The sequence below is a fragment of the Neoarius graeffei genome, chromosome 3 (genome assembly GCF_027579695.1).
Source record: "Neoarius graeffei isolate fNeoGra1 chromosome 3, fNeoGra1.pri, whole genome shotgun sequence".
Classification (NCBI taxonomy): Eukaryota; Metazoa; Chordata; class Actinopteri; order Siluriformes; family Ariidae; genus Neoarius; species Neoarius graeffei.
The window spans coordinates 9,094,659-9,119,191 of record NC_083571.1 but is presented as its reverse complement, the minus strand read 5'-3'; the positions used below and the strand labels follow the sequence as shown (position 1 = coordinate 9,119,191).

General features: G+C 40.9%; 1 protein-coding gene across 1 annotated transcript in view; it reads right to left on the bottom strand.

Moving 5' to 3' along the window:
* Positions 1 to 24,186, bottom strand: part of si:dkey-12h9.6 (macoilin-1) — a 37,220-nt gene extending 13,034 nt beyond the window's left edge. The window contains exons 1-7 of the mRNA XM_060915792.1: positions 24,110 to 24,186; positions 14,152 to 14,293; positions 12,495 to 12,621; positions 12,210 to 12,333; positions 9,490 to 9,659; positions 8,961 to 9,405; positions 5,081 to 5,239 (exon numbers count right to left, since the gene is read on the bottom strand). Coding sequence (XP_060771775.1) covers positions 5,081 to 5,239; positions 8,961 to 9,405; positions 9,490 to 9,659; positions 12,210 to 12,333; positions 12,495 to 12,621; positions 14,152 to 14,293; positions 24,110 to 24,186 — 1,244 coding nt within the window. The remainder of the gene's footprint in view (positions 1 to 5,080; positions 5,240 to 8,960; positions 9,406 to 9,489; positions 9,660 to 12,209; positions 12,334 to 12,494; positions 12,622 to 14,151; positions 14,294 to 24,109) is intronic.
* Between the last annotated feature and the right edge of the window lie 347 nt (positions 24,187 to 24,533).

Below are 24,533 nucleotides of genomic sequence, written 5' to 3'. Positions count from 1 at the left end.
GCTAACCACTTACACTACCATGCCACCCAAAGCATATGATTATGACTGTCATTATGAATAAAAAAATGCACATAACATAATAATTGATTGGCAGTTTGGTACTTTAACATAATACTGTACTGCAAAGTTTCATGTAAACTGAACTCTTAATCAACTGACTGGATCAATCAGATTCTGTCAACCCTAAAACACTAGTTCAGCTGCATCGCGCAATAAAAACAACAATGAATACCGAGTGTATTATTATTGTCTTATTTAGTGTGCCACTCAGGGAGTGGGAGGTGCCTGTAAATTTTGGCAGGGCTAGGACCATCGGTAGCAGAGTTATGAATTTTTAAAGTCGGGCCCACTGGGGCTCTGGTTCACAGGCCATGTTACGACAATGCATTCGCCCAGCGTAACATCTCATCTCATTATCTCTAGCCGCTTTATCCTGTTCTACAGGGTCGCAGGCGAGCTGGAGCCTATCCCAGCTGACTACGGGCGAAAGGCGGGGTACACCCTGGACAAGTCGCCAGGTCATCACAGGGCTGACACATAGACACAGACAACCATTCACACTCACATTCACACCTACGGTCAATTTAGAGTCACCAGTTAACCTAACCTGCATGTCTTTGGACTGTGGGGGAAACCGGAGCACCCGGAGGAAACCCACGTGGACACGGGGAGAACATGCAAACTCCGCACAGAAAGGCCCTCGCCGGCCACAAGGCTCGAACCCGGACCTTCTTGCTGTGAGGTGACAGCGCTAACCACTCCACCACCGTGCCGCCCCCAGTGTAACATTTGGAAGAAAATTAGAAGTAGATTAGACCCATATCTTTACAATTTTTCATGGGCCATCCGGTCCGATGCTTCTGAAATACAGACGGACAAATGCGAAAATTACTGGTCAATGTCCACCGGTCCGGCCTTATTTCCCACACTGCATGCGTTTTAATGTTGTAGAACATCCACAAACCAAGTTAGTTCCTGTTGTCACTTACATTATAGCAGCTATAAACACTTGTTCTGCTTCTCTCTTAAAGTTAATAACGCAAAAATAATGCAGCTTATCATATTCCCAAAATGGTGTCAGAAAATTTAAAGTTGCATACTTACCTCTGATTGTTACAAAGCACTAACATTGAAGAGTCTTTCCAAAAATGCGAAATAGTCACTTCAGTTTTGATATGATACACAGGGCCTTCCACAATTATTGCCACCCCTTGTAAAGTTTCGTTAAAAGGGGTAGAAAAAAATCCACCTTTTGGTGATGTCGCTTCATCTCACACTGAGAAAAATCCAACCTTTAATTGAAATTTTTTTCAGAGAAAAATAAATCCCTCGTCAAGAAAATTTTCAACAAAAACACATGCGCCACTAATATTGGCACCCCTACATTTAATACTTTGTTCATCCTCACTTTGCTAGTAAAACAGCCCTGAGTCTCTCCTATAACATTTTATAAGGTTGGAGATACAGAGCAGGGCATCTGACTGAGCTCATTCCTCTTTACACAATCTCTCCAGATCATCCAGGGTCCTCGACCCTCTCTTGTGCTCTCTCCTCTTCAGCTCAGTCCACAGGTTTTCAATGGCGTTCAAGTCAGAGGACTGAGATGGCCTGGGCAGAAGCCTGAACCATTTTTGTGTTGACTTGGACATCGGATCATTGTCCTGCTGGAAGATCCAGTGATGAGCCAGTTTTAGTTTCCTCTCAGAAGCAGCCAGATTCTGATTTAGAATGTCCTAGTATTTCATGGAGTCCATGATGCTATGGACCCTAACAAGGTTTCCAGGGCCTTTGGAGGAAAAACAGCCCCAAAACAAACATCACAGAACTTCTACCATATTTTACAGTTGGGATTGGGTTCTTTTCATTATAGCCATCCTTGTTTTTACACCAAACCCACCATGAGTGTTTATTGAAAAAAAGCTCCATTTTTGTTCCAAAGTTGTCGTAGCGTTTCACAAACTTCGGGTGCTTATGTTTGTGGTTAACTGACAAAGTTGTTGTTTTTTTTTTTTTTCTGACAGACCTTCCAGATAATCTATTGGCATGGAGGTGGAGTCTGATGGTGGTTTTGGAGACTCGGAAACCCCAAGATTTTACTTTTTCTTGTAATTCACCAACAATGATCCTTGGGGATTTTTTTTTTGCCTCTCTTACCCTCCTTCTCACTGTATGTGGGGACAAAATAAACTTGGGTCCTCTTCCAGGCAAGTTTGTACCAGTTCCAGTTGGTGGTCAAAGTCCTTCCTGCACCATTCATGGCACGTTTGGCAGCGCCGATCTTTATTTTGTAGCCCTCGGCCTCTCGCCTATCTCTAGTAACCGTGAGAGTTTGACTCCCCATTCACATCTGTATTGCAGCGTACCTTGCCAGATGGCAGTAGGCACCATTTTTCTGATGGTCTTTGGTATGACCCGACCATGAGTAGAACTTGCGAGCTCCCGATTGAGAGGCAGACACGCTAACCACTAGGCCACTCGCCGATAATAGTTGGTGTCCACATTTTATTATTGTAGAAATGGACATTTTCAGGTGAGTGGCTATTTTTATAACCGTTCCATGACTTATGAACTTCAACACGCTTCTCCTTTATTTGGTTTGTGTGTTCTCGCTTATCTTTCCCACGCTGACGTTGAGGGAATTTGGGGCAATAATTGTTGAAGGCACTGTATTTAAACATATATATAAAATATATGTTTATAGTATATTTTATATACACAGTCCCCTCCAAAAGTATTCGAACAGCAAGGCAAATTCTTTTGTTTTTGCTATGCACTAAAGACATTTGGGATTGAGATCAGAAAATGAACATGATACGATAGATCAGAAATTCGTTTCCTGATCTTTTATATCTAGCTGTGTTAAAACCTTAGAACATGTCACCTTTTGTTTTAACCCATCTGTCTTTTCAAGTGATCAAAAATATTGGAACATGTGGCTGACAGGTGTTTCTTGTTGCCCAGGTGAGCCCTGTTAGGTTGATTATTTAAATCATTTATATAATGGTTCATTTTCAGCTGTGAAGACTGCATTTGTTGTTAAAAAGGATAAACCAACATAAAGACCAGAGAGCTGTCCATAGAAGAAAAACAAGCCATTTTGATGCTGAGAAAAGAGAGAAAATCAGTCAGAGAGCCATTGTATAAGCACTGGGCATAGCCAGAACAAGAATCTGGAAAGAAACCACTGGTGTATTAACAACCACACATTGAAAAGGCTGGTGAAGGAAAACAACAGCAGTTGATGACAAAAATTGTGAGATCTGTAAAGAAAAACCCAAAAACAACAGTCAGTTTCATCAACATCAACCTCCACAGGGCATGTGTGAAGGTATCAGAATCCACCATTCAAAGAAGACTTGATGAGCAGAAATATAGAGGCCATACCACAAGATATAAACCACTCACCAGCAGTAAGACTCAGAAGACCAGATTGGAATTCACAAAGAAATACAGAGACGAGCCACGGAAGGTCGGGAACCAAGATGAACCTGTACCAAAGTGATGGAAAAGTCAAAGTGTGGAGAAAGAAAGGATCTGCTCATGATCCAAAACATATGAGCTCATCAGTCAAGCCTGGTGGAGGTAGTATCATGGGTTGGGCTTGCACAGCAGCTTCTGGAACAGGCTCACTAATCTTTGCTGATGATGTACCTCATGATGGTCGCAGCAGAATGAATTCAGAAGTCTACAGAAACATTGTCGGCCAAGTTAAAGTGGGAGGACCTTCATCATACAGCAAGCCAAAGGCCCAAAACACACACACCAACACAACAAAGGACTTCATCAGGGGGAAAAGTGGAAGGTTTTACATTGGACAAGTCAGTCGCCAGACCTTAACCCAATTGAGCAGCAGTTCACCTCCTGAAGAGGAGACTGAAAGGAGAAACCCTACAAAACAAACAAGAGGCTGAGGTACAAGCCTGGATATTTAAGTTATTCTACGAAATCGAGTCATACATGAGCTGATAGCCGACGAGGCGCGTAGTATCGAGTTGCCTATAAGCCATGTACGACAAGATTGAGTGGAATAACTGTTTTTATTCTATCCACAGTCACTGGATTTTGAGAAATAGCATTTTTATTTTTTGAAAATTCGATAAAATAAAAACTTTCTACAAACTGTCTGACAAAATCATTTCCGCTTAGGTGGACTTCTTAAAAACCTATCGATGGCTGCACAAATTGACTTTAGTGGTGGTTTTTTTTGTAGAAAGTGCTGTCGTGCCAAGGTATAGAATAGCTTTAGACATTTATTTAATTCTTTTTTGGACATTTCAGTTCTGTAATTTTCAAACTTCTTTGAGCTTTTGAACCAGACTAAAAAAAATTCAACAAATTTTAATACTTAAAGATGAAGAATGTAAGCAAACCGGCGAAATGACAGGAGCAATTTGTTAGAAATGTGATGATGATAATTCTTGAAAAATAAAAAAGATACGTTCTTACCATCAAATACTTTCATTCCAGATTTTGTTCCTTTTTTTTGTTGTTGTATTTTTTGGGATTTTGTTTTCGAGTAGAGTTTTTATTTCGTCCTCGGTTGGTTCAGCAACACGCGCCGCCATTTTGTTTTTCTCTACTCAAGGTATATAAGCTGATGGCCTAGTAGTAGAGTAGCCAATCAGAGCGTGCGATTGCTCATATCCGGTGAATGTGGATAGAATAAGAAGTGTTATTTAGTTGTTTATGACATCTAGATGTAAATATCAGAAATGAAAGCTGAAATTCCGATCTGTCTTTTGATCTCAAACCCAGAAGGTGTTGAGTAATTTTGCATGACAACGGCAAAAAAACCCAAACGTTCTAACATGCTATCGTTTCTATAGTAACGATTTACACCAGGATTTCTTTGTACAGTAACGTAAAAACAGAAGCAAATGTAATGTAAAGCTGTTAGACCTGAAATGGATGCTTGTTAGAATTAGCTTCTTTAGTTATGATTCTGCTTTCCAGGAGAATGTTTGCCTCTAATGTTTCTTGTTGCAATGACTACTATACTTTGGGGAAACTACAAGCTCCTGTGAGGTCATTTACAATTCAGTGGTTGATTTAATGATGAGACTCGGAAGAAAGCGCTCACTTGTTCTGCAGAAGTTCATTGGCGTGTCTGATCAGCGAGATTTCGGGCCGCAGGCTGTTCTCACTGTTGGTGAGGTTACAGATGTGACTGCGTAACTCCTGCTCGGTCTGTCTGCTCGTCTGCAGCTCCACCTTCAGCTTCCTCATCTCCTGCTCCAACCTGCAGATACGCACCATGCTCTCATCATCATAACGCATTATCATATTATATCTATTATAGTATTGAGTTTTGTTAACAGAATAACAGGGTCACGTGTACAATTTCAGATAGATGAAACAAAAACATATTTGGCGCAAAAAAATAGGTTTTTAAATAAAATATCCATTTGGCCTTAAAGCCAGTTTACGTTTCTCAGGTTGGCGCTTGTATTAAAGTATCACCTCCTGACATCGGGACGTCCAAAAATTAAAGTAGCACAAAAGCAACTATAATCACGAAATTGTGGCAGATACGAGTATACAGTGAAGCTTCGGTTTGCTTCCATTTTTATTCTAACATTATAACTACGACATAAGTGATAACATGATCTAACATGTTTCGTGAATGTTCCACAGCATTGTGTAGCAATAAACTGATAAAACATAGTCTGGCTAACACGACAAAGCTCTACGAGCTATTGGTCTGGCCAAGACATTAAGCCCAACCGTTTCCCAGAGCCCGTGGTTGACCCGCCTCCCTGAAATGCCTCAGTTTGCTACTGGTCGAAGCCAGAAAAGGCTGTGACGAAGCTTAAACCAATCACATCACTCTTTCCTCTGACGTATGCGACGCGACGGGGCTAACTGGTAGATTAAACTCTTACCGAAGCCGGTCGGGAGCAAGGCGAAAACGTCCTTCCTTTCAATAAATACCTCCAGGGCTGCTCTTTGCTCCGTTTTCAATGAGAACTTCCCGTTGAATGCTTTCAATACAGCATCTATGCGTAACAGATGCGGAAGCGTGAATGAAGCGCTTCCGGCATAGATTCTGTAAACAATCTATGGCTTCTGGTCGCAGTTTTACTACGTCAGTGCCTTGAACACGCCTCTACCCAGGGCCGTTGGAGATGCTCAAAGTTGATTGGTTCCCAATTTTTCGGGAGCTTGGAAGAGCTGTAGATAGCTTGCCTGGCCAGACTAAGCTCGCAACAGGCCCTCGTGCTGCGTCACGCTTAGGATGGGCGGGCCCAGGCTAGATAAAACATAGGATGTGCCATACTTTAATTCATGGAAAAAATGTAATCGCTGTGGTATAAGAGGCACCAGAACGTCAAGGACGTAGTCGCTCATCTGGCCTGCCATCAAAACAACCATGACGACCAAAACATCAAACAGAACTGAAATGTGACGATGTGAGAGAGGACCAACCTCCACGACAAACTGTTTACAACAGGAAAATCAACAAAGGACTAAATTTTGTTCCAAGAGAAAAGATCGGCCCAAAACAAACATTGATCAGAACTGAATTGGTATAGGTAATCATATGGGGCCGAGTAAAATTAAGGATTAATTTCACGAGTGATTTTGAAGTTTTGAAAATTTTGAAAAACTTTGTAATCACGAGTGAAATTGATCCTTAATTTTACAAGGAATCATACGATTACTTGTTTATAATATATAGGGCCAAATTCATACTTCAGAAGCCATTCAAGTTTTCTGAACTAATCAGGGCGCGAGACTATCTTGCACGTTTGAATCAGTTTCTAAAGCATTCCTTGTTTTCGCAAATCTCTCGCTTTTCCCTCGAGGACTTTTCATGATTCTTGAAAAGTAACATCTTTCAGGATTGGTCCCGGATACTTCTTTTGTCTCAGATGCCGATCCAATGCTGCCTGCGTTACTTTAAGAGAGTCTGGTTCGTAGTTTTCCCCATTTTCTTTCCTCACTTCTGCATAAAACTGCGATCGCACCTTGTCTAACTCACAGTATTCATACGCCACTAGAGAGTCATTTATTTGTCTTTCTGCGGCCCATTTCTTAAACACGGAAAGCCAAAAATTCGTACTTTTTTGGGGTATTTTCATTTTCGCTTGCAGCTTTCAACTGGTTTATCATTTCTTTGTCAAATATAGCGAAACACGGCATTGCTGAGTCAGCAGAGTCAGCCATTTTGTTGGCAAAATTTGCTAATTTTTTAACCGTAACCAAGCAACGAACTAGCCAGTAGCATTTCAGAAATACGTCCCTGTGTTAAGGAAAAAAGCCCTCCTTGATTGACCAATCAGAATTGAGTAATTTGGCCCTATGTAATTTGGCCCTATGCATGATAAATGAGAGAGGAGATACAATTCTAGTCATATATCAACATATAACAAAGAATCCTGCCAAGTTTCATGAAATTCCTCCATTCAGAAGGTAAGTACCCTTCCTGGGACGGATGGACAGACGGACATTGCTACGGCATAATCCCCCTTTGGGCCTTTCAGCCAGCGTGGGATAAGAATTGTGAGGGAAGTTGATTTCAGAAAGCAAGCACACCTTGATGAAATTGCCAAAGTACAAATTTGTTAATAATCAAGGGCATAATTCTAGTAAAATTTGCCCAAATTAAACGAAATTTCAATATGCATATAACAAAGCCTTTTGCCAAGTTTGGTGAAATTCCTCCACAAATTGTGGGAGGAGCTGATTTCAAAAGAATGTACATCCTCATGAAATTGTCAAAGTAAAAGTTATTTAATCAAGGGTCAAAACTCTGGGGAAATTTTCACAAACGAAATTAAATAGCAATATATGTATTACCGTCATATAACAAGGCCTTTTGCCAAACTTCGAGAAATTCGTCCAAAAATTGTGAGAGGAGTTGATGTCAGAAGGCGAGCACACCTTCATGAAATTGTCAAAATACAAGGTTGTTAATCAAGGGCTGTAACTCTGATAAAATGCGACTGAATTGAACAAAACAACAATACGCGTACTACCGACATATAACAAAGAATCCTGCCAAGTTTCGTGAAATTCCTCCAAAAATTGTGAGAGGAGTTGATTTCAGAAGGTAAGCATCCTTCCTGGGATGGATGGACGGATGAACATCGCCATGACATAATCCCCCTTCGGGCTTTTGGGCCAGCGTAGGATAACAAAGGGCTAAATTTAGTTCCCTGAGGGAAATCAACCTAAAACATCAATCAGAACTGAATTCGCATGATAAATGAGAGAGGAGATACAATTCTAGTCAGAAGAAAATGTGTTAAGCTGACCTAATTACTAATTTGTTCACAAAAAAAAGTTGACAATACAATGACCAAATGTTCGCCTTTCGCCCGTAGTCAGCTGGGATAGGCTCCAGCTTGCCTGCGACCCTGTAGAACAGGATAAAGCGGCTAGAGATGATGAGATGAGATGAGATGACCAAATGTTGTCCAGAAGGTCGAGTTCTTTCAAATAAAACAATCAGGACTGAAATCCATTGAGAACTGAAGGAGGGAGGAAACACGATTTAACTGAAAATAAAGATGTAAACAACAAGAAAATCAAACAATAAATGACCAAGTTTTGTTCCCTGAGGGAAGATCGACCCAAAACACCGACCAGAACAGAAATTGGGTGAGAACTGCTAGAGGAGATACAATTCTACTGAAAAATCTGAAAATTCGTTAAGGTGACCTAATTGGCAGTTTGTTAGCAAATATTTGACAATACAACGACCAAGTTTTGTGCGGAGTGATGCGTTCTTTCAAACAAAACAATCAGAACGGAAATCCGTGCAGAACTGACAGAGGAGATACAATTTAACTGAATTGTAGACGATGGACGCCACGCCACGGCAACAGCTCATCGGCTTTATGGACAGTTGAGCTGATAAAACACGTCAGGTGTTACATGCTGTAAGAGAAAAATAATTAACTTAATTATTGATTATTTTTCGACAACAAATATGTCTAGATATCTGAGTGTATTACTTCGAGATCTGCTCAGCATGAGGATTGTGAAGCCCCTGGATATTTGCGCTCCGGTCTCCGGTGTCTCCGTTGGAGCTGATGGCTTTTGTGTTTTTGAGTTTCTTATCTGCTTTGCTGGTTACGATGTTCACCGAGCTCCTCTGCACTTTAGCCTGGGGACCTCTCGAGACTCTTGGAGCTTTCCCGCTTTGCTCCTCATGAGGTAGGTGTTCATGAATGTCGGAAAGCTGCGCTGAACCTGAGCGTGTTTCGGCTCCGTGCTGCTTAGATCCTGGAGGCTGAGGGTTCGGCTCTCGTATCCTGGCGTCCCCTGCGTCTCTTTCCGTCCTCCCTTGCAGTTTGTGGAGCTGCAGACAGTCTTCGTTGTCTTGCTTGTCCTCTGATATGATGGCGTCGTTTTGACACGGGTATTGCATGGGCCCTGGTTTGGTCCTCCATTTGGATTCTGGATAAAGAATAAAATTATTGTAATGAAAGTTTGGCTCCATGTTGGTTAATAAATAAGGAATAAACTGGACGCTCTGCTTACCTTCCACCCCCGGTTTTGGGTAGAGCTGTGTGTATGGAGGTAGGGGATGTTGAAGGAGATGCATGTGCAAATCGTTCTCACTCTGAGCTGCTTTTTGTGTGCGAAATTTCAAGATGCCGGAGAAGTAGCATGTTGCATCAAATCCCATGTACACCAGTGGATAGCCAATGCTGCGCAGTTAAAGGAGGACATTAATACCGTACTGTATCACCAGCTCGACAAGCAAACAATTAGTGTTGAGCAATGAATGCTTTTTATCACGACGTCTCACTGATGGAATAATAAGAATGACATAAGGGAAATCATTACATATACAGTGTCTTGCAAAAGTATTCATCCCCCTTGGTGTTTGTCCTGTTTTGTATCATTACAAGCTGGAATTAAAATGGATTTTTTAATGGATTTTTTATAATTAAATCCATTATAGCAAAATGGAAAGAATATGGCACCACTACAAACCTGACAAGAGAAGGCCCCGCCCACCAAAACTCACAGACCGGGCAAGGAGGGCATTAATCAGATATGCAACAAAGACACCAAAGATAACACTGAAGGAGCTGCAAAGATCTACAGCGGGGATGGGAGTATCTGTCCATAGGACCACTTTAAGCCGTACACTCCACAGAGTGGGCGGGGCTTTATGGAAGAGTGGCCAGAAAAAAAGCCATTGCTTAAGAAATCACGTTTGGAGTTTGCCCAACAGCATGTGGCAGACTCCCCAAACACATGAAAGAAGATCCTCTGGTCAAATGAGACAAAATTTGATCTTTTTGCCCATCATGGGAAACGCCATGTGTGGCGCAAACCCAACACCCTGAGAACACCATTCCTACAGTGAAGCATGGTGGTGGCAGCATGATACTGTGGGGATATTTTTCATTTACAGGGACAGGAAAGCTGGTCAGGATTGAAGGAAAGATGGATGGCACTAAATACAGGGCAATTCTGAAGGAAAACCTGTTTGAGTCAGCCAGAGGTTTGAGACTGAGACGAAGGTTCACAGTCCAGCAGGATAATGACCCTAAACATACTGCTAAAGCTACACTGGAGTGGTTTAAAGGGAAACATTTAAATGTCTTGCAATGGCCTAATCAAAGCCCAGACCTCAAGCCAATTGGGAATCTGTGGCATAACTTGAAGATTGCTGTAGACCAACACAACCCATCTAACTTGAAGGAGTTGGAGCAGTTTTGCCTTGAGGAACGGACAAAAATCCCAGTGGCTAGATGTGCTAAGCTAATAGAGACATACCCCAAGAGACTTGCAGCTAAAGGTGGCTCTACAAAGTATTGACTTTGGGGGGGGTGAATACCTATGCACACTCCAGATTTCTGTTTTTTCATCTTATTGTTTGTGTCACAATAAAAAAAAACAATTTGCACCTTTGAAGTTGTAGGAATGTTGTGTAAATCAAATGGTGCTAACCCTCCAAAAATCCCTATTAATTCCAGCTTGTAATGCGACAAAACAGGACAAACACCAAGGGGGATGAATACTTTTGCAAGACACTATATATACTGTACTTAAAGACATATAAGCAGCTGTATTAATGATTTATAACCTTTTTTTATTGGGTTCAAGTCAGTTTTCCTCCAAATCCCAAAAAACGGTTCTGTTATCTATCCTGTGGTTTAATTTGTAATATGTGTTTAGTCTGGCAACCTTGAGTTTCACCTCCAAAGGTGTATTTTTAAGCGAAAAACTACTACAACAGAGGAAATTATCTACTTTGCTCGACTGTATTTCATGTGCACCTTCTCAGTCATTGCTGCTAATGTGGATGCGTGTGAAAATATCACTGCAGAAGGAAACTAGATAGACACTGTGACTAAAGTCACAGTAATTTGCACTAGCTGTTACAAACCAGGACGTCTGGTCATTGCACCCTATAGATCCAGAATGGTAAGAGATAGAGAATGATGCTTAGTGAGGAAAAGTTGCGCTCTGCCACCCTGAACAAAAAAAAAACTGATTGAAAAAGTCATGAAAATTGACAGAGTTATGAGTGATTGAAAAACAATCCTGTTTTTCATAGATCATTTCGGGTCAGTGATCCAGATCAGCACCAAAAGTCATAGCAATGTAATTCAGCCCAGAGGTATTCTTCATGTGAAATTTGGTGATGACTGGTTGAAAACTGAGGGAGAAATAGCATCCTAAAAAACATCTGGATGATGATAATAATAATAAGAAGAAAGTAGAAAGATCCTGAGTGCGAGTAACAATTTGTGCCAGTGCTGCTAGTGCAAATTAATCAGATCTAGGGCCTAATGGTTAGGGGCTTAATGGCTAGAGAAGCAGCTTTGGAACTAAAAGGTCACTGTTTCAATTTCCTGGACCAACAGGAATGGTTGAAGTGCCCTTGAACAAGGCACCTAACCCGCAACTGTTCCCCAGGCTGCTCTAGGTCTGCTAAGAGTGTCTGCTAAATGCCTGTAATGTAGTAGGCGTGCCACTCACTGAGGTGCGTAATCACCTGACACAACCGGCTGCATGAATCTACAGTCTGGGCTAGAAAGAAATCAGCCCCAGCCTCGAAAAAGCCTTCTGGCTTCTTTACGCCATTCTGTGTATTATTCTTATAAACGTTAGAGGTGCTGTTGGACTCCATTCCAGAAAAATCCAATTCGTTAACAGCGACTAATCTGATGATGTTAAAAATGATCCCGAATGTAGCTGTTCAAGTAAACGAAGCTGGGTTCTGAAAACACATGACGTACCAGTGTGCAGCGAAGAGGTGAGAGAGGTTAGCGTATGGATTCTTCAGGTCTCTGAGCCTGAGCGAAGTCTCTGTGTATACGAGAAGAATCCATAAAGTCACAGTTGACAGGCAGATGCCTTTCTCTAAAAAATTTTTTAAAAAAAGAAAGAAAATGGAGACAGAAATGGTTTTAGGAAATCCAGTACTACACAATCGCTCTGCTCTGTGAACACTGTGTAAAGGAAAAGGGCTTTTTGTAAGGTTTCCGGTTACGGTTCTGCAGTGAGGATGTTCTCCTGCTTACCTGTGTGCCATATGTAGTTGAGTAACACGTATGTGCTGGCTGCGAAAAACAGCCAGTGGAGCGGTACAAAAATTAAACAGAATATATCCAGCGTAAAGGCAGCACACACAAACACCATACAGATGGCCTAAAACAGGAAACAAAAGGAACATCAGATACCAAAACATCAAGTAACATGTAAAGATTGTTAGCTACTAACTTAAAAATGTTAATTAAATAAAAAAATACAAATAAATGCTTTGTTTAGAGGGTTAAGAAAGCAAATTAAAGTACAGTTTCTCAGTACAAGTACTTTTTATTATCCATTTATAGTTACATTTAATGTTGTGGAACATCTGTGAAACAAGTCAGCTCCTGTTATCACGTAGTAAGGCCCTGCTCACACTGCAGCTTGCGATAGGTTTAATTTGTGAATACTTGGCGATGAAAAATCGCGAGCATCACCACCAATTGTGCAATACACGGCGAACGTTCAGTGCATGCACTGAAATTTGGTGGCGATGTTTTCATCGGCAAACTAAGTAGCGAATTCTCGCAGATGGGTTTGGGAATACTTCCCAAAGCTTGGGGAACCTTCATCGAGACTCTTGAGAAGTATCTGTCTCGAATCCATGTCCCAGATGCTCACGGGAACTTCAGCAACACAGTGGCTCAGCGTAGCCTAACCTTTGCTGGGACATAAGTGTATTTACATTCAGGGATCCTTCAGAGCATGTTGTGCACGCACTTGCAGGGACCCAGGCATTATGGGAAACACCTGATGCTGATTTGAATGCAATCAGCACACGCATATGAGGTGTTTTCATAGAGACTTTGTGAAGTACAGTATTCTGTCGGGTATGTGGCGGTAGATGGATCTAAGTGCAGGAAAAATGTTTATTAGCAGGCGTGATATTTACACAAACAAAAAACAAAACAGTAAAGCCTCTGTGTCCTTATATGCGCATGCTGATTGCGCTCAAATCAGCATCAGGTGTTTCCCATAATGACTGTATGCGAGTGTGTTCACCACAACTTTCAGCTCACCTGTATATCACCATGAATCGTCACCAAAACCCCTCATTTTCATCAATAAAGCATCACGAGCTGGAGTGTGACTGTAGCTTAAGACAAAAATAAATAAATCAATGAATGCAGCTTGTCATGCTATCGAGAAACCATGACATGTAAACTCTTCTGTCCTGAAAACGACAGAAAACCGTATCAGTGGTGACACCCTGATCTGTTTCTTTGTTAAATAACAAACTAAATAATTAGTTTATCATCGGTCATTGTGTAGATGTGGAGCAAGTCCTTGTGAATGAGCCGAGCTGTTGCGTATTTAAAAGCGCGCACTGTTCTAAACCTGATTTGTGATTTGTTCCTGAAGAGCTGCTGTTACAGAAAATTAATCAACACCTTTTGACCAATCAGAATGGAGAATTGAATAGCGCTGGGGTTTGAAGTGCATTCGTGAAACAATCTACAGATCTATGAAATACCTATAAGGATATTGTACGTATTAGGATCAACATGTTTCTTAAAATAGTATTTATTCAGTGTTTCATTATAAAACTAAAAAAAAAATCTCCATCAACTCATGTTGAAAAGCAGGTCTGTGTGAGATAACAGTACAAGCTGCACCAATATGAGTGTGATGTACGGGAGAGATGCGTACCAGGCCATGGCAGTGGAACGTGGTGTAAACGGTGCCGAGGAAGAGCCAACAAGGCCACAAGTATTCCAGTCTGAACTCCAGAATAAAGTCGGCCAACAGCACTACGATCCACACCGTCATGAACTTCAGGAACGAGTACGCACTAGAACCAAGGAAGGAAATCATAACACACAGAACAAACAAATGGGAAGCTGGAAAATCGGGGAATATCATTCATCAAACAAAGCAGAGTGAAGAATTCGATAAGATTAGTATTTTTATTTCAAGATTTGAATATCTGACTGTCTTTGTGAAGCTCCACCCCCAGGATTTACATTGAAGAAGAAGAAACCTTTATTTGTCACATGCACACTTCAAGCGCAGTGAAATTCATCCTCTGCGTTTAACCCATCTGAAGCAGTGAACACATGCGCACACACTCAGAGCAGTGGGCAGCCACACCAGAGTGCCCGGGGAGCAGTCAGGGGTTCGGTACCTTGCTCAAGGCCGCCCTACGTCAACCTAACTGCATGTCTTTGGACTGTGGGGGAAACCCACGCAGACACGGGGAGAACATGCAAACTCCACACGGAAAGGCCCTCGCCGGCTGCTGGGTTCAAACCTGGAACCTTCTTGCTGTGAGGCGACCGTGCTAACCACTACACCAACCGTGCCACCCACGCCCATTGGCCAGTAGAGTGACTGATAGGAGGTGCGTCCAAGCGGAAACGAGCATTCTGGACTGGGAGTCAGTTCTCCAACAGGTTTTCTCACCACTTTTACTAAAACCACAGCGCAATACTTTTTTTTTTTTAATCATGACTACAAATCTTCCAGGTTCTTTTGACAAGTAAGGTATAAAAAATATCAACTATTGCACCTTTAAAGTTTCTTATAGCATGTTAAAACAGTTCTAGTGTGTAGGTGTTGGAGAGGGTTCCCAAAAAGGGACGACTGAAGAATCCTGAAAATGTTGTAAGAAATGTTACTAAGAGTGAATAGAAACAATCAAAAAAAAAAAAAAAGCCCAAAAAATTTTGACCAATTGGTGCTCCATAGTGTCTTTAATTTTGAAACTAAAGACAAACATGATTCCTATCACTTGGAATACAGCTCATCTCATCTCATTATCTGTAGCCGCTTTATCCTTCTACAGGGTCGCAGGCAAGCTGGAGCCTATCCCAGCTGACTATGGGCGAAAGGCGGGGTACACCCTGGACAAGTCGCCAGGTCATCACAGGGCTGACACATAGACACAGACAACCATTCACACTCACATTCACACCTACGGTCAATTTAGAGTCATCAGTTAACCTAACCTGCATGTCTTTGGACTGTGGGGGAAACCGGAGCACCCGGAGGAAACCCACGGGGAGAACATGCAAACTCCACACAGAAAGGCCCTCGCTGGCCCCGGGGCTCGAACGCAGGACCTTCTTGCTGTGAGGCGACAGCGCTAACCACTACACCACCGTGCCGCCCGGAATACAGCTAATCAGGAAAAAAAAAGCTTTTGTAAGAAAAAAAAAAGCGGTTGTAAAACCCCTACTGAAAAAGAATAACCTGGATGTCTCAGTACTCAACAACTACAGGCCCATATCCAATTTGCCATTCGTTGGTAAAATAATTGAAAAATAGTTTTTAATCAATTAACTGCCTTCCTGACATTAAACGGATGTTTTGATAAGTTTCAGTCAGGTTTTCGTGCCAATCATAGCACTGAAACAGCTCTTACTAAAGTCATGAATGACCTACGTCTTAATTCTGATGCTGGTAAAACATCAGTCTTGGTGCTTTTAGACTTAAGTGCTGCATTTGACACGGTAGATCATTCCATACTGTTACATCGACTGGAGCATTGGGTTGGATTTACTGGTATAGTAATCAACTGGTTAAAATCTTACCTACAACAAAGATTTTTTTATGTGGCCATTGGAGGCCACAGTTCATCACCTGTGTCCTTGAACTGTGGGGTTCCCCAGGGCTCAATCCTGGGACCATTACTATTCAACCTTTATATGCTCCCACTTGGACATATTATTAAGAATAACTTAATAAACTTCCATAGCTATGCAGATGACACTCAGCTTTACTTAGCTGTGTCACCTAATGACTATGCACCTCTTGAGTCTCTTCATAGATGCATTGACCAAATTAACAAATGGATGTCTCACAATTTTCTTCATCTGAACGCAGATAAAACTGAAGCAATTATATTTGGCAAAAAGGAGGAAAGGCTTAGGATTGCCACTGTTCTTGAAACTAAGGGGCTTAAAGCAAAGGATACTGTCAAAAACCTTGGTGTCCTTATTGACAGCGAACTTAACTTCAACAGTCATATGAAAGTGGTAAAAAAGTCTGCATTCTATCACCTAAAAAACATTTCTAAACTCAGGGGTCTCATGTCAAAACATGATCTAGAAAAACTTATTCATGCTTTCATCTCCAGTAGGGTTGATTACTGCAATAGCCTTTTCACAGGTCTTCCAAAAAAGACCATCAAAGAGCTTCAACTAATCCAAAATGCAGCAGCAAGGGTTCTTACAAGAACAAAAAGGGTAGTCCATATCACTCCAATCCTAAGGTCTCTGCACTGGCTCCCAGTGAGCTATAGAATTGACTTTAAGGCATTACTTCTTCTATTTAAAACATTAAATGGGATGGGACCCAGCTACCTACTGGATATGTTTCAATTATATGCACCAACTAGGTCTCTAAGATCACAGGAGAAAAACTTGCTAGTAATACCAGCTGTCAAAACGAAGTGTGGTGAAGCAGCCTTTAGTTGCTATGCTGCTAAGCTTTGGAACCAACTTCCAGATGAGATCAAAAATGCTCCTACTGTTGTTAGTTTTAAATCCAGGCTCAAGACAAAGCTGTTTTCAGATGCTTTCACTTGATTAATTTTTACCTAAGTAATTAATTTCCTTTAATATAATTTCTTTTAATTTTGATTTTAATGATTTTACTTTATTTTAATTTCTTTTTAATCTTGGATTTTAATTATTTTACTTTTACTTTAATTCTTTGTTACTGTGATCCTCATAGATTTTGTCTGCGGGACGATTTTATTTGGTGATCCTCGTAGATTTTGTCTGCGGGACGATTTTATTTGGTGATCCTCGTAGATTGTGTCTGCGGGACGATTTTTGGTGATCCTCGTGGAAGAGCCACGGGAAGAGCGCGCTTTATGAGTTAAACCCATAATAATAATTAATCTCGAGGCTGATTAACTTCATTTCATTTTATTATTTTATTTCTACTATTGTTTAATTCTTATTTTTCTTCCCCAATTATTTTATGTAATTTTATTTTCTATTGTTTACTGTTCTGCTTTTACTTCTGTAAAGCACATTGAACTGCCACTGTGTATGAAATGTGCTATATAAATAAACTTGCCTTGCCTTGCCTTTTTTGGGGGGTATAATAAATAACTAATATGTAATGTACTTTTTTCTTCCACAGCAACAGTCCTGGGTGTATAAACATGAGATGTTATTGTGTGTGTGTGTAAACATCAGTTCTTTATATTATATGGACACATCCATTTAAAAAAAAAAACGCAAGTTAATCAAAAGAATTTTAATTTTGAACCGGTTCGCCATTTTAACAACGTGCGTCTAATCAGCGGGAAAACACTGGGAGTGATGTCATCAGAGTGAAATATCAGTGATTATTATACAGTGGTGCTTGAAAGTTTGTGAACCCTTCAGAATGTTCTATATTTCTGCATAAATATGACCTAAAACATCATCAGATTTTCACACAAGTCCTAAAAGTAGATAAAGAGAACCCAGTTAAACAAATGAGACAAAAATATTATACTTGGTCACTTATTTATTGAGGAAAATGATCCAATATTACATATCTGTGAGTGGCAAAAGTATGTGAACCTTTGCTTTCAGTATCTGGTGTGACCCCCTTGTGCAGCAATAACTGCAACTAAACGTTTGCGGTAACTGTTGATCAGTCCTGCACACCGGCTTGGAGGAATTTTAGCCCATTCCTCCGTACAGAACAGCTTCAACTCTGGGATGTTGGTGGGTTTCCTCACATGAACTGCTCACTTCAGGTCCTTCCACAACATTTTGATTGGATTAAGGTCAGGACTTTGACTTGGCCATTCCAAAACATTAACTTTATTCTTCTTTAACCATTCTTTGGTAGAACAACTTGTGTGCTTAGGGTCGTTGTCTTGCTGCATGACCCACCTTCTCTTGAGATTCAGTTCATGGACAGATGTCCTGACATTTTCCTTTAGAATTCGCTGGTATAATTCAGAATTCATTGTTCCATCAACGATGGCAAGCCGTCCTGGCCCAGATGCAGCAAAACAGGCCCAAACCATGATACTACCACCACCATGTTTCACAGATGGGATAAGGTTCTTATGCTGGAATGCAGTGTTTTCCTTTCTCCAAACATAACGCTTCTCATTTAAACCAAAAAGTTCTATTTTGGTCTCATCCGTCCACAAAACATTTTTCCAATAGCCCTCTGGCTTGTCCACATGATCTTTAGCAAACTGCAGACGAGCAGCAATGTTCTTTTTGGAGAGCAGTGGCTTTCTCCTTGCAACCCTGCCATGCACACCATTGTTGTTCAGTGTTCTCCTGATGGTGGACTCATGAACATTAACATTAGCCAATGTGAGAGAGGCCTTCAGTTGCTTACAAGTTACTCCGGGAGTTCTCTGTGACCTCGCCGACTATTACGCGCCTTGCTCTTGGAGTGATCTTTGTTGGTCGGCCACTCCTGGGGAGGGGAACAATGGTCTTGAATTTCCTCCATTTGTACACAATCTGTCTGACTGTGGATTGGTGGAGTCCAAACTCTTTAGAGATGGTTTTGTAACCTTTTCCAGCCTGATGGGCATCAATGACACTTTTTCTGAGGTCCTCAGAAATCTCCTTTGTTCGTGCCATGATACACTTCCACAAACATGTGTTGTGAAGATCAGACTTTGATAGATCCCTGTTCTTTAAATAAAACAGGGTGCCCACTCACACCTGATTGTCATCCCATTGATTGAAAACACCTGACTCTAATTTCACCTTCAAATGAACTGCTAATCCTAGAGGTTCACATGCTTTTGCCACTCACAGATATGTAATACTGGATCATTTTCCTCAATAAATAAATGACCAAGTATAATATTTTTGTCTCATTTGTTTAACTGGGTTCTCTTGATCTACTTTTAGGACTTGTGTGAAAATCTGACAATGTTTTAGGTCATATTTATGCAGAAATATAGAAAATTCTAATTGTACAAACAGGACACTTTTTTTAATGGAATAAAAACATTTATTCTATTTCCTTCTCGCAGGTTTCATTCATTTGGTTTGATAGCATGCAATATTGTTAGCATATCACTTATCCTACATGTATTACGTCACTCTACCCAATAGAGAATGCGTGTTGAATATGGTTTACGATACTGCATGGTTGTCAGGACAACATGACGTCACACGTCAGAGCTGATACAAACATCCAATGAGAGAGTTTTCTGCTGCGCATGCACACAAGGCTACCAAAACTTCATTAGATATTCTTCACACATATTTACAAGCAGTGGCGAACTGTTACTATTAGAGCTGGGACTTGAGTTCAGCCAAAACTTAGCCAGACACCAAAAAAAGCAACAGGGCAAGGGATTTTGCAAGGGATTAGTGGCAGGGTATCTTGTCGCTCTGTTGTGTGTAGCTGTCAATATTGATTTTAAAAGTAACTCAGTAAATTACAGAGGGGAATGAATACTTAAATCTGAGTGAAAAATACTGTAGCGAGTATGCAATGTGGAAGAAGAGTCCGGAGACAGAAATCTTAGTTTCTTGGTCGTTAGCCTGTGCTACTTGCTCCCGATAGCACCGACCGCTTTATTAGCATTTGCTAACACTACTGATGAATGATACACTGGCTGGAAGGTGACTTCACTGCTGCACTGATGACGCTAATTTGCGGGTAAGCTAGCGTTGGCCTTTGACTGCTGATATGTAAAGAGTGTGTATGTATAATAATAATAATAATATTGGCTGGCTTTTTCATGGCCTATCAGGTATATTCCATTCAGCTACTCATCTTCGACTCATTCGGTATCATGCTAGCTGAATGGAATATATCTGATGGACCACTCAACACCAGCCAATATTATTTAAATATGTCCCTCAGATCCACGATGTATTTCGTATGAAAAATGAGAGTTTTTGAACACAAGAAGATAAACTTCATATCTTCAAGCCAATGTGCGATTTTCTTATTATATCGACACATTCACAAACAAAAAGTCCCCAAATTTATCAAAACAACTCACTCATCGATTTCCTCATGAGTGACGTACAGAGATTTATGTCACGGTTTCGGTTCTCCATGTTCCGGATGGAGCTCATATGAAAAATACGAGTGGTGCGTTTCCCAGTAAAACCCTTGTGTCTATATCATTAATTTATATAAGAATGCTGGAAGTGACTACAGCATCCTGGAGTGTATAGTGGATGTAGTAAAAATTGAGCATAGTACACAAAATGTCAGAGAAACAGGACAGAAAAACAAAATAAAAAAAACCTTCCACCTCCTACAGATTCAGACTTGCATGGCTGATGATGTCCGAAATGTCCTGTTTCTCTGGAAACTGCTTATTATTTACTACAGCCATGATCATTAGTGAAGTACAGTGCACTTACTGCATGGGTTGTTCAGTATATAATCTAAAAATATTTAATCTCTCTCTCACACACACACACACACGTGTTGCTGTGTAGGAAAAAGTGCATCGCATATTACAAAAGTTACTTATAAGAGGATTCAGACTGATGTTCATCGGTATTAGTCATAGGATCGTACTAAAAGATAACACAATATTTTTTTCAGAAAAGAATAATACATTATGGACACAAAATAATAAAGTGACTGAAAAAAAATCCCTTTTTTCATGGATCATTCCGGATCAGTGATCCAGATCAGCACCAAAAGTCATAGCAATGTAATTCAGCCCTGAGGTATTCTCCTTCATGTGAAATTTGGTGGTGATTGATTGAAAACTGAGGGAGAAATAGCATCCTAAAAAATTACGATAATAATAATAATAAAGTAGAAAGATCCTGAACGCTGCTAGAGCAAATTAACCTGAGTATGTAGGACATGAAGCTGGCGTTAAGCAAATGATAAAATGATTATATAAATAACTAGTTTAAAATATTTTCTGTATATCCTCCAACATTTATTTTCTGTTTTTTTTAAATTGTCTGTCCAGTTATACAGAACACATGGCATTTCTACAGCGCTACAGCTCTGTCCTTTGGTTCAGCTTGCACTTCGCGGCTCAGTTTAGCATCAAAGCAATCCGAAATGCAGTGTTTGACTCGCTTCCTGCAGACAGTTCAGTCGATTCAGACTCGAATCATTTTCTCACTGCACTCGAGTAGCGCTAGAGTTCACTTGGACCGAGAGAACTTTTGCTCAGATGTACTCGGACTGCACTGGAGTCTAATGGCTGAACACTGAACAGGTGAAAACACCTTTACGCTTCCTGGTGTGCAGTATAATAGCCAGATTGTTTGTCTTTTTTTGGATAAATTGACATTTGATTGCTAATGTTTTTGGATCTTCAATAAAATCACAATATACAGCACTATAAAAAAAAGTGGGCGGCACGGTGATGTAGTGATTTGGGCTGTCGCCTCACAGCAAGAAGGTCCGGGTTCGAGCCCCGTGGCCGGCGAGGGCCTTTCTGTGCGGAGTTTGCATGTTCTCCCCGTGTCCGCGTGGCTTTCCTCCGGGTGCTCCGGTTTCCCCCACAGTCCAAAGACATGCAGGTTAGGTTAACTGGTGACTCTAAATTGACCGTAGGTGTGAATGTGAGTGTGAATGGTTGTCTGTGTCTATGTGTCAGCCCTGTGATGACCTGGCGACTTGTCCAGGGTGTACCCCGCGTTTCGCCCGTAGTCAGCTGGGATAGGCTCCAGCTTGCCTGCGACCTTGTAGAACAGGATAAAGCGGCTAGAGATAATGAGATGAGATGGGATGAGTAAGCAGTAAGCTATAAAAAATTAAACAAAGTCAGCATTTGATGTGAGACGAAATTCCTTTTGCGTTTAAAAGGAAGTGAGCTGTAGGTTTTACAGAACCAGCCACAGTTCTTCTGGACACTTTGTCACACTTGCTTCTTAATTTTGCACCAAAAGTATTCCAGTAGCCTTCGTTATCTCATCTCATCTCATTATCTGTAGCCGCTTTATCCTGTTCTACAGGGTCGCAGGCGAGCTGGAGCCTATCCCAGCTGACTACGGGCGAAAGGCGGGGTACACCCTGGACAAGTCGCCAGGTCATCACAGGGCTGACACATAGACACAGACAACCATTCACACTCACACTCACACCTACGGTCAATTTAGTCACCAGTTAACCTAACCTGCATGTCTTTGGACTGTGGGGGAAACCGGAGCACCCGGAGGAAACCCACGCGGACACGGGGTCTTCGTTATGTTTTCTTTCTTTTTTTTTTTTTTAATCTGTTATGTACAAACTAATGTTTGGAAATCTAAAAAGTTTTTGTTCTGAATCGATAATGCTGGAGTCACAAAATAAAACAAATTTTATTTTAAAAAAAAAAGGGTGCCAAAAAGCAACCCACCAAATAAAAACTGTTAAAATAATCATTCTTTCTTTCTTTTATTTTATGTCATTTTTAGATTTTTTTATGCATGAAAAAATGTAAGTCTACATAAAAACAATCACAAAATCTATGACCGAAGAGATTCTAACACATCATTAGTTTGCCTTTTTACACTTGTTGTTGTTGCTGTTATTAAGTGATGATGATTACATTTTCATGCACACCCTCTTGCCTTGCCTTTCCAGAACTGCTGTTTTGTGGATGAGAAATGAGAAACGATCATGAGAGTGCAGTGTGTGTTTTGTTTCCTGACTCAATCTGAATCAGTTCATCAACAGAAGCAGCTCGGATTCCTGCACTCTGGCTTTGCTTTGTTTCAACTTAGGAAAAATAAATAAATAAAAATGTGAGGACGTCCAGATGATGGATGAGAAACGCTAAATGGAGCTTTAGATGTGAAGAAGAAGGCTGAATAAGGCGTTATGGCGCGCCATTGGCGCCTCTTTTGTTTTCACTTCCTTTGTTCAGCATCCTTTTGTGTTCAGTTACCATGGCAACCTCTGATCTCATCACCTGAAGTGTTTTTTTGACGCGGCTATTTAAGGAATGGGCAGAAAGAACACACACACACACACGGAGCTGGAAGAAATCTGGCATAAATCACCTGTTTGTGATGATTAAATACAAGATTTGTGAGAGAAAAAAAGCATAAAGAAATAATTTGGGAAACAGACTGAAGGATTGTCATGAGCTCTGCTTCAGGATGGTGGATTTTTCACAGCACAAACACATTTGTGAGGAAAACAAAACACAGGCTGACTGAGATGATTGTGCACGTTTTTGATTGTGCAAATGTAATTGATGGGGGAAATGTCAGCTTGTTAATTAATTGTTAGGCGATTGTATGATTGTTTTTATTTATTATTTTATAATTCATAGGCTATTATATAATTATAATTTATTTTATATTTTTTATATAAGGCTATCATCTTATATTTATTTATATATATCACCTGTATACATTATTCTTGCAGTGTTGTATCACATAAACAAAATTTAATATAATATAATAATATAAGATCAGATTTGCTCCAGGAAGATGAAAGCAGTGCGTGCTGTCAGGAGTTTCAGGTTTTTATTAGGTTATTAGTTATTGATTTGCTGAACAGTGAGGTAACTGATCAGGCATGATGATGATGGTGATGATGATGATGGTGGTGATGATGATTAAGCGCCTGATCCTGGTTTGACTCTCTCATGTGTGTGTCTGAGAAGGTGGTGGTGGAAATGGTGGTGAAATATGAAGCACAACAGTCAGGAGATGCTGAACAAAGCCTTGAGGAGCTGGAGGCTGCAGCTGGAACCCACCTTTCTGAGATCTTCTCCGTCAGTCTGAGCTTCTTCATTTTCCGGAGCTTGGCCACATCCAGGCAGCGTTTCTTCATCTTCTGGCTCTGTGCGTGTCCGTGTGAGGAGACAGAGCTGTCACACTGATGCCTTAACCTGAGGAGAAGACGCTGTGTGTGTGTGTGTGTGTGTGAGAGAGAGAGACTCCACTCTGCTGCTCAACAAAGGTGCAGCTACACGGTTCCATCCCAAACCGCACAGTCCTGCACTAAGGAGTGTCTGTAAATAGCACATCACCAACACTAACCTCACCTACAGGGGGCGCTCTAAAGCCTCTCTATTTCTCTCTCTCACACACACGCACACACACACACACTGTTTACTTGTTCAGCAGCAGGACAAGGGGAAGTGTGCGGTTTGGGACAGAGCCGTAGTCAGCCCTCAA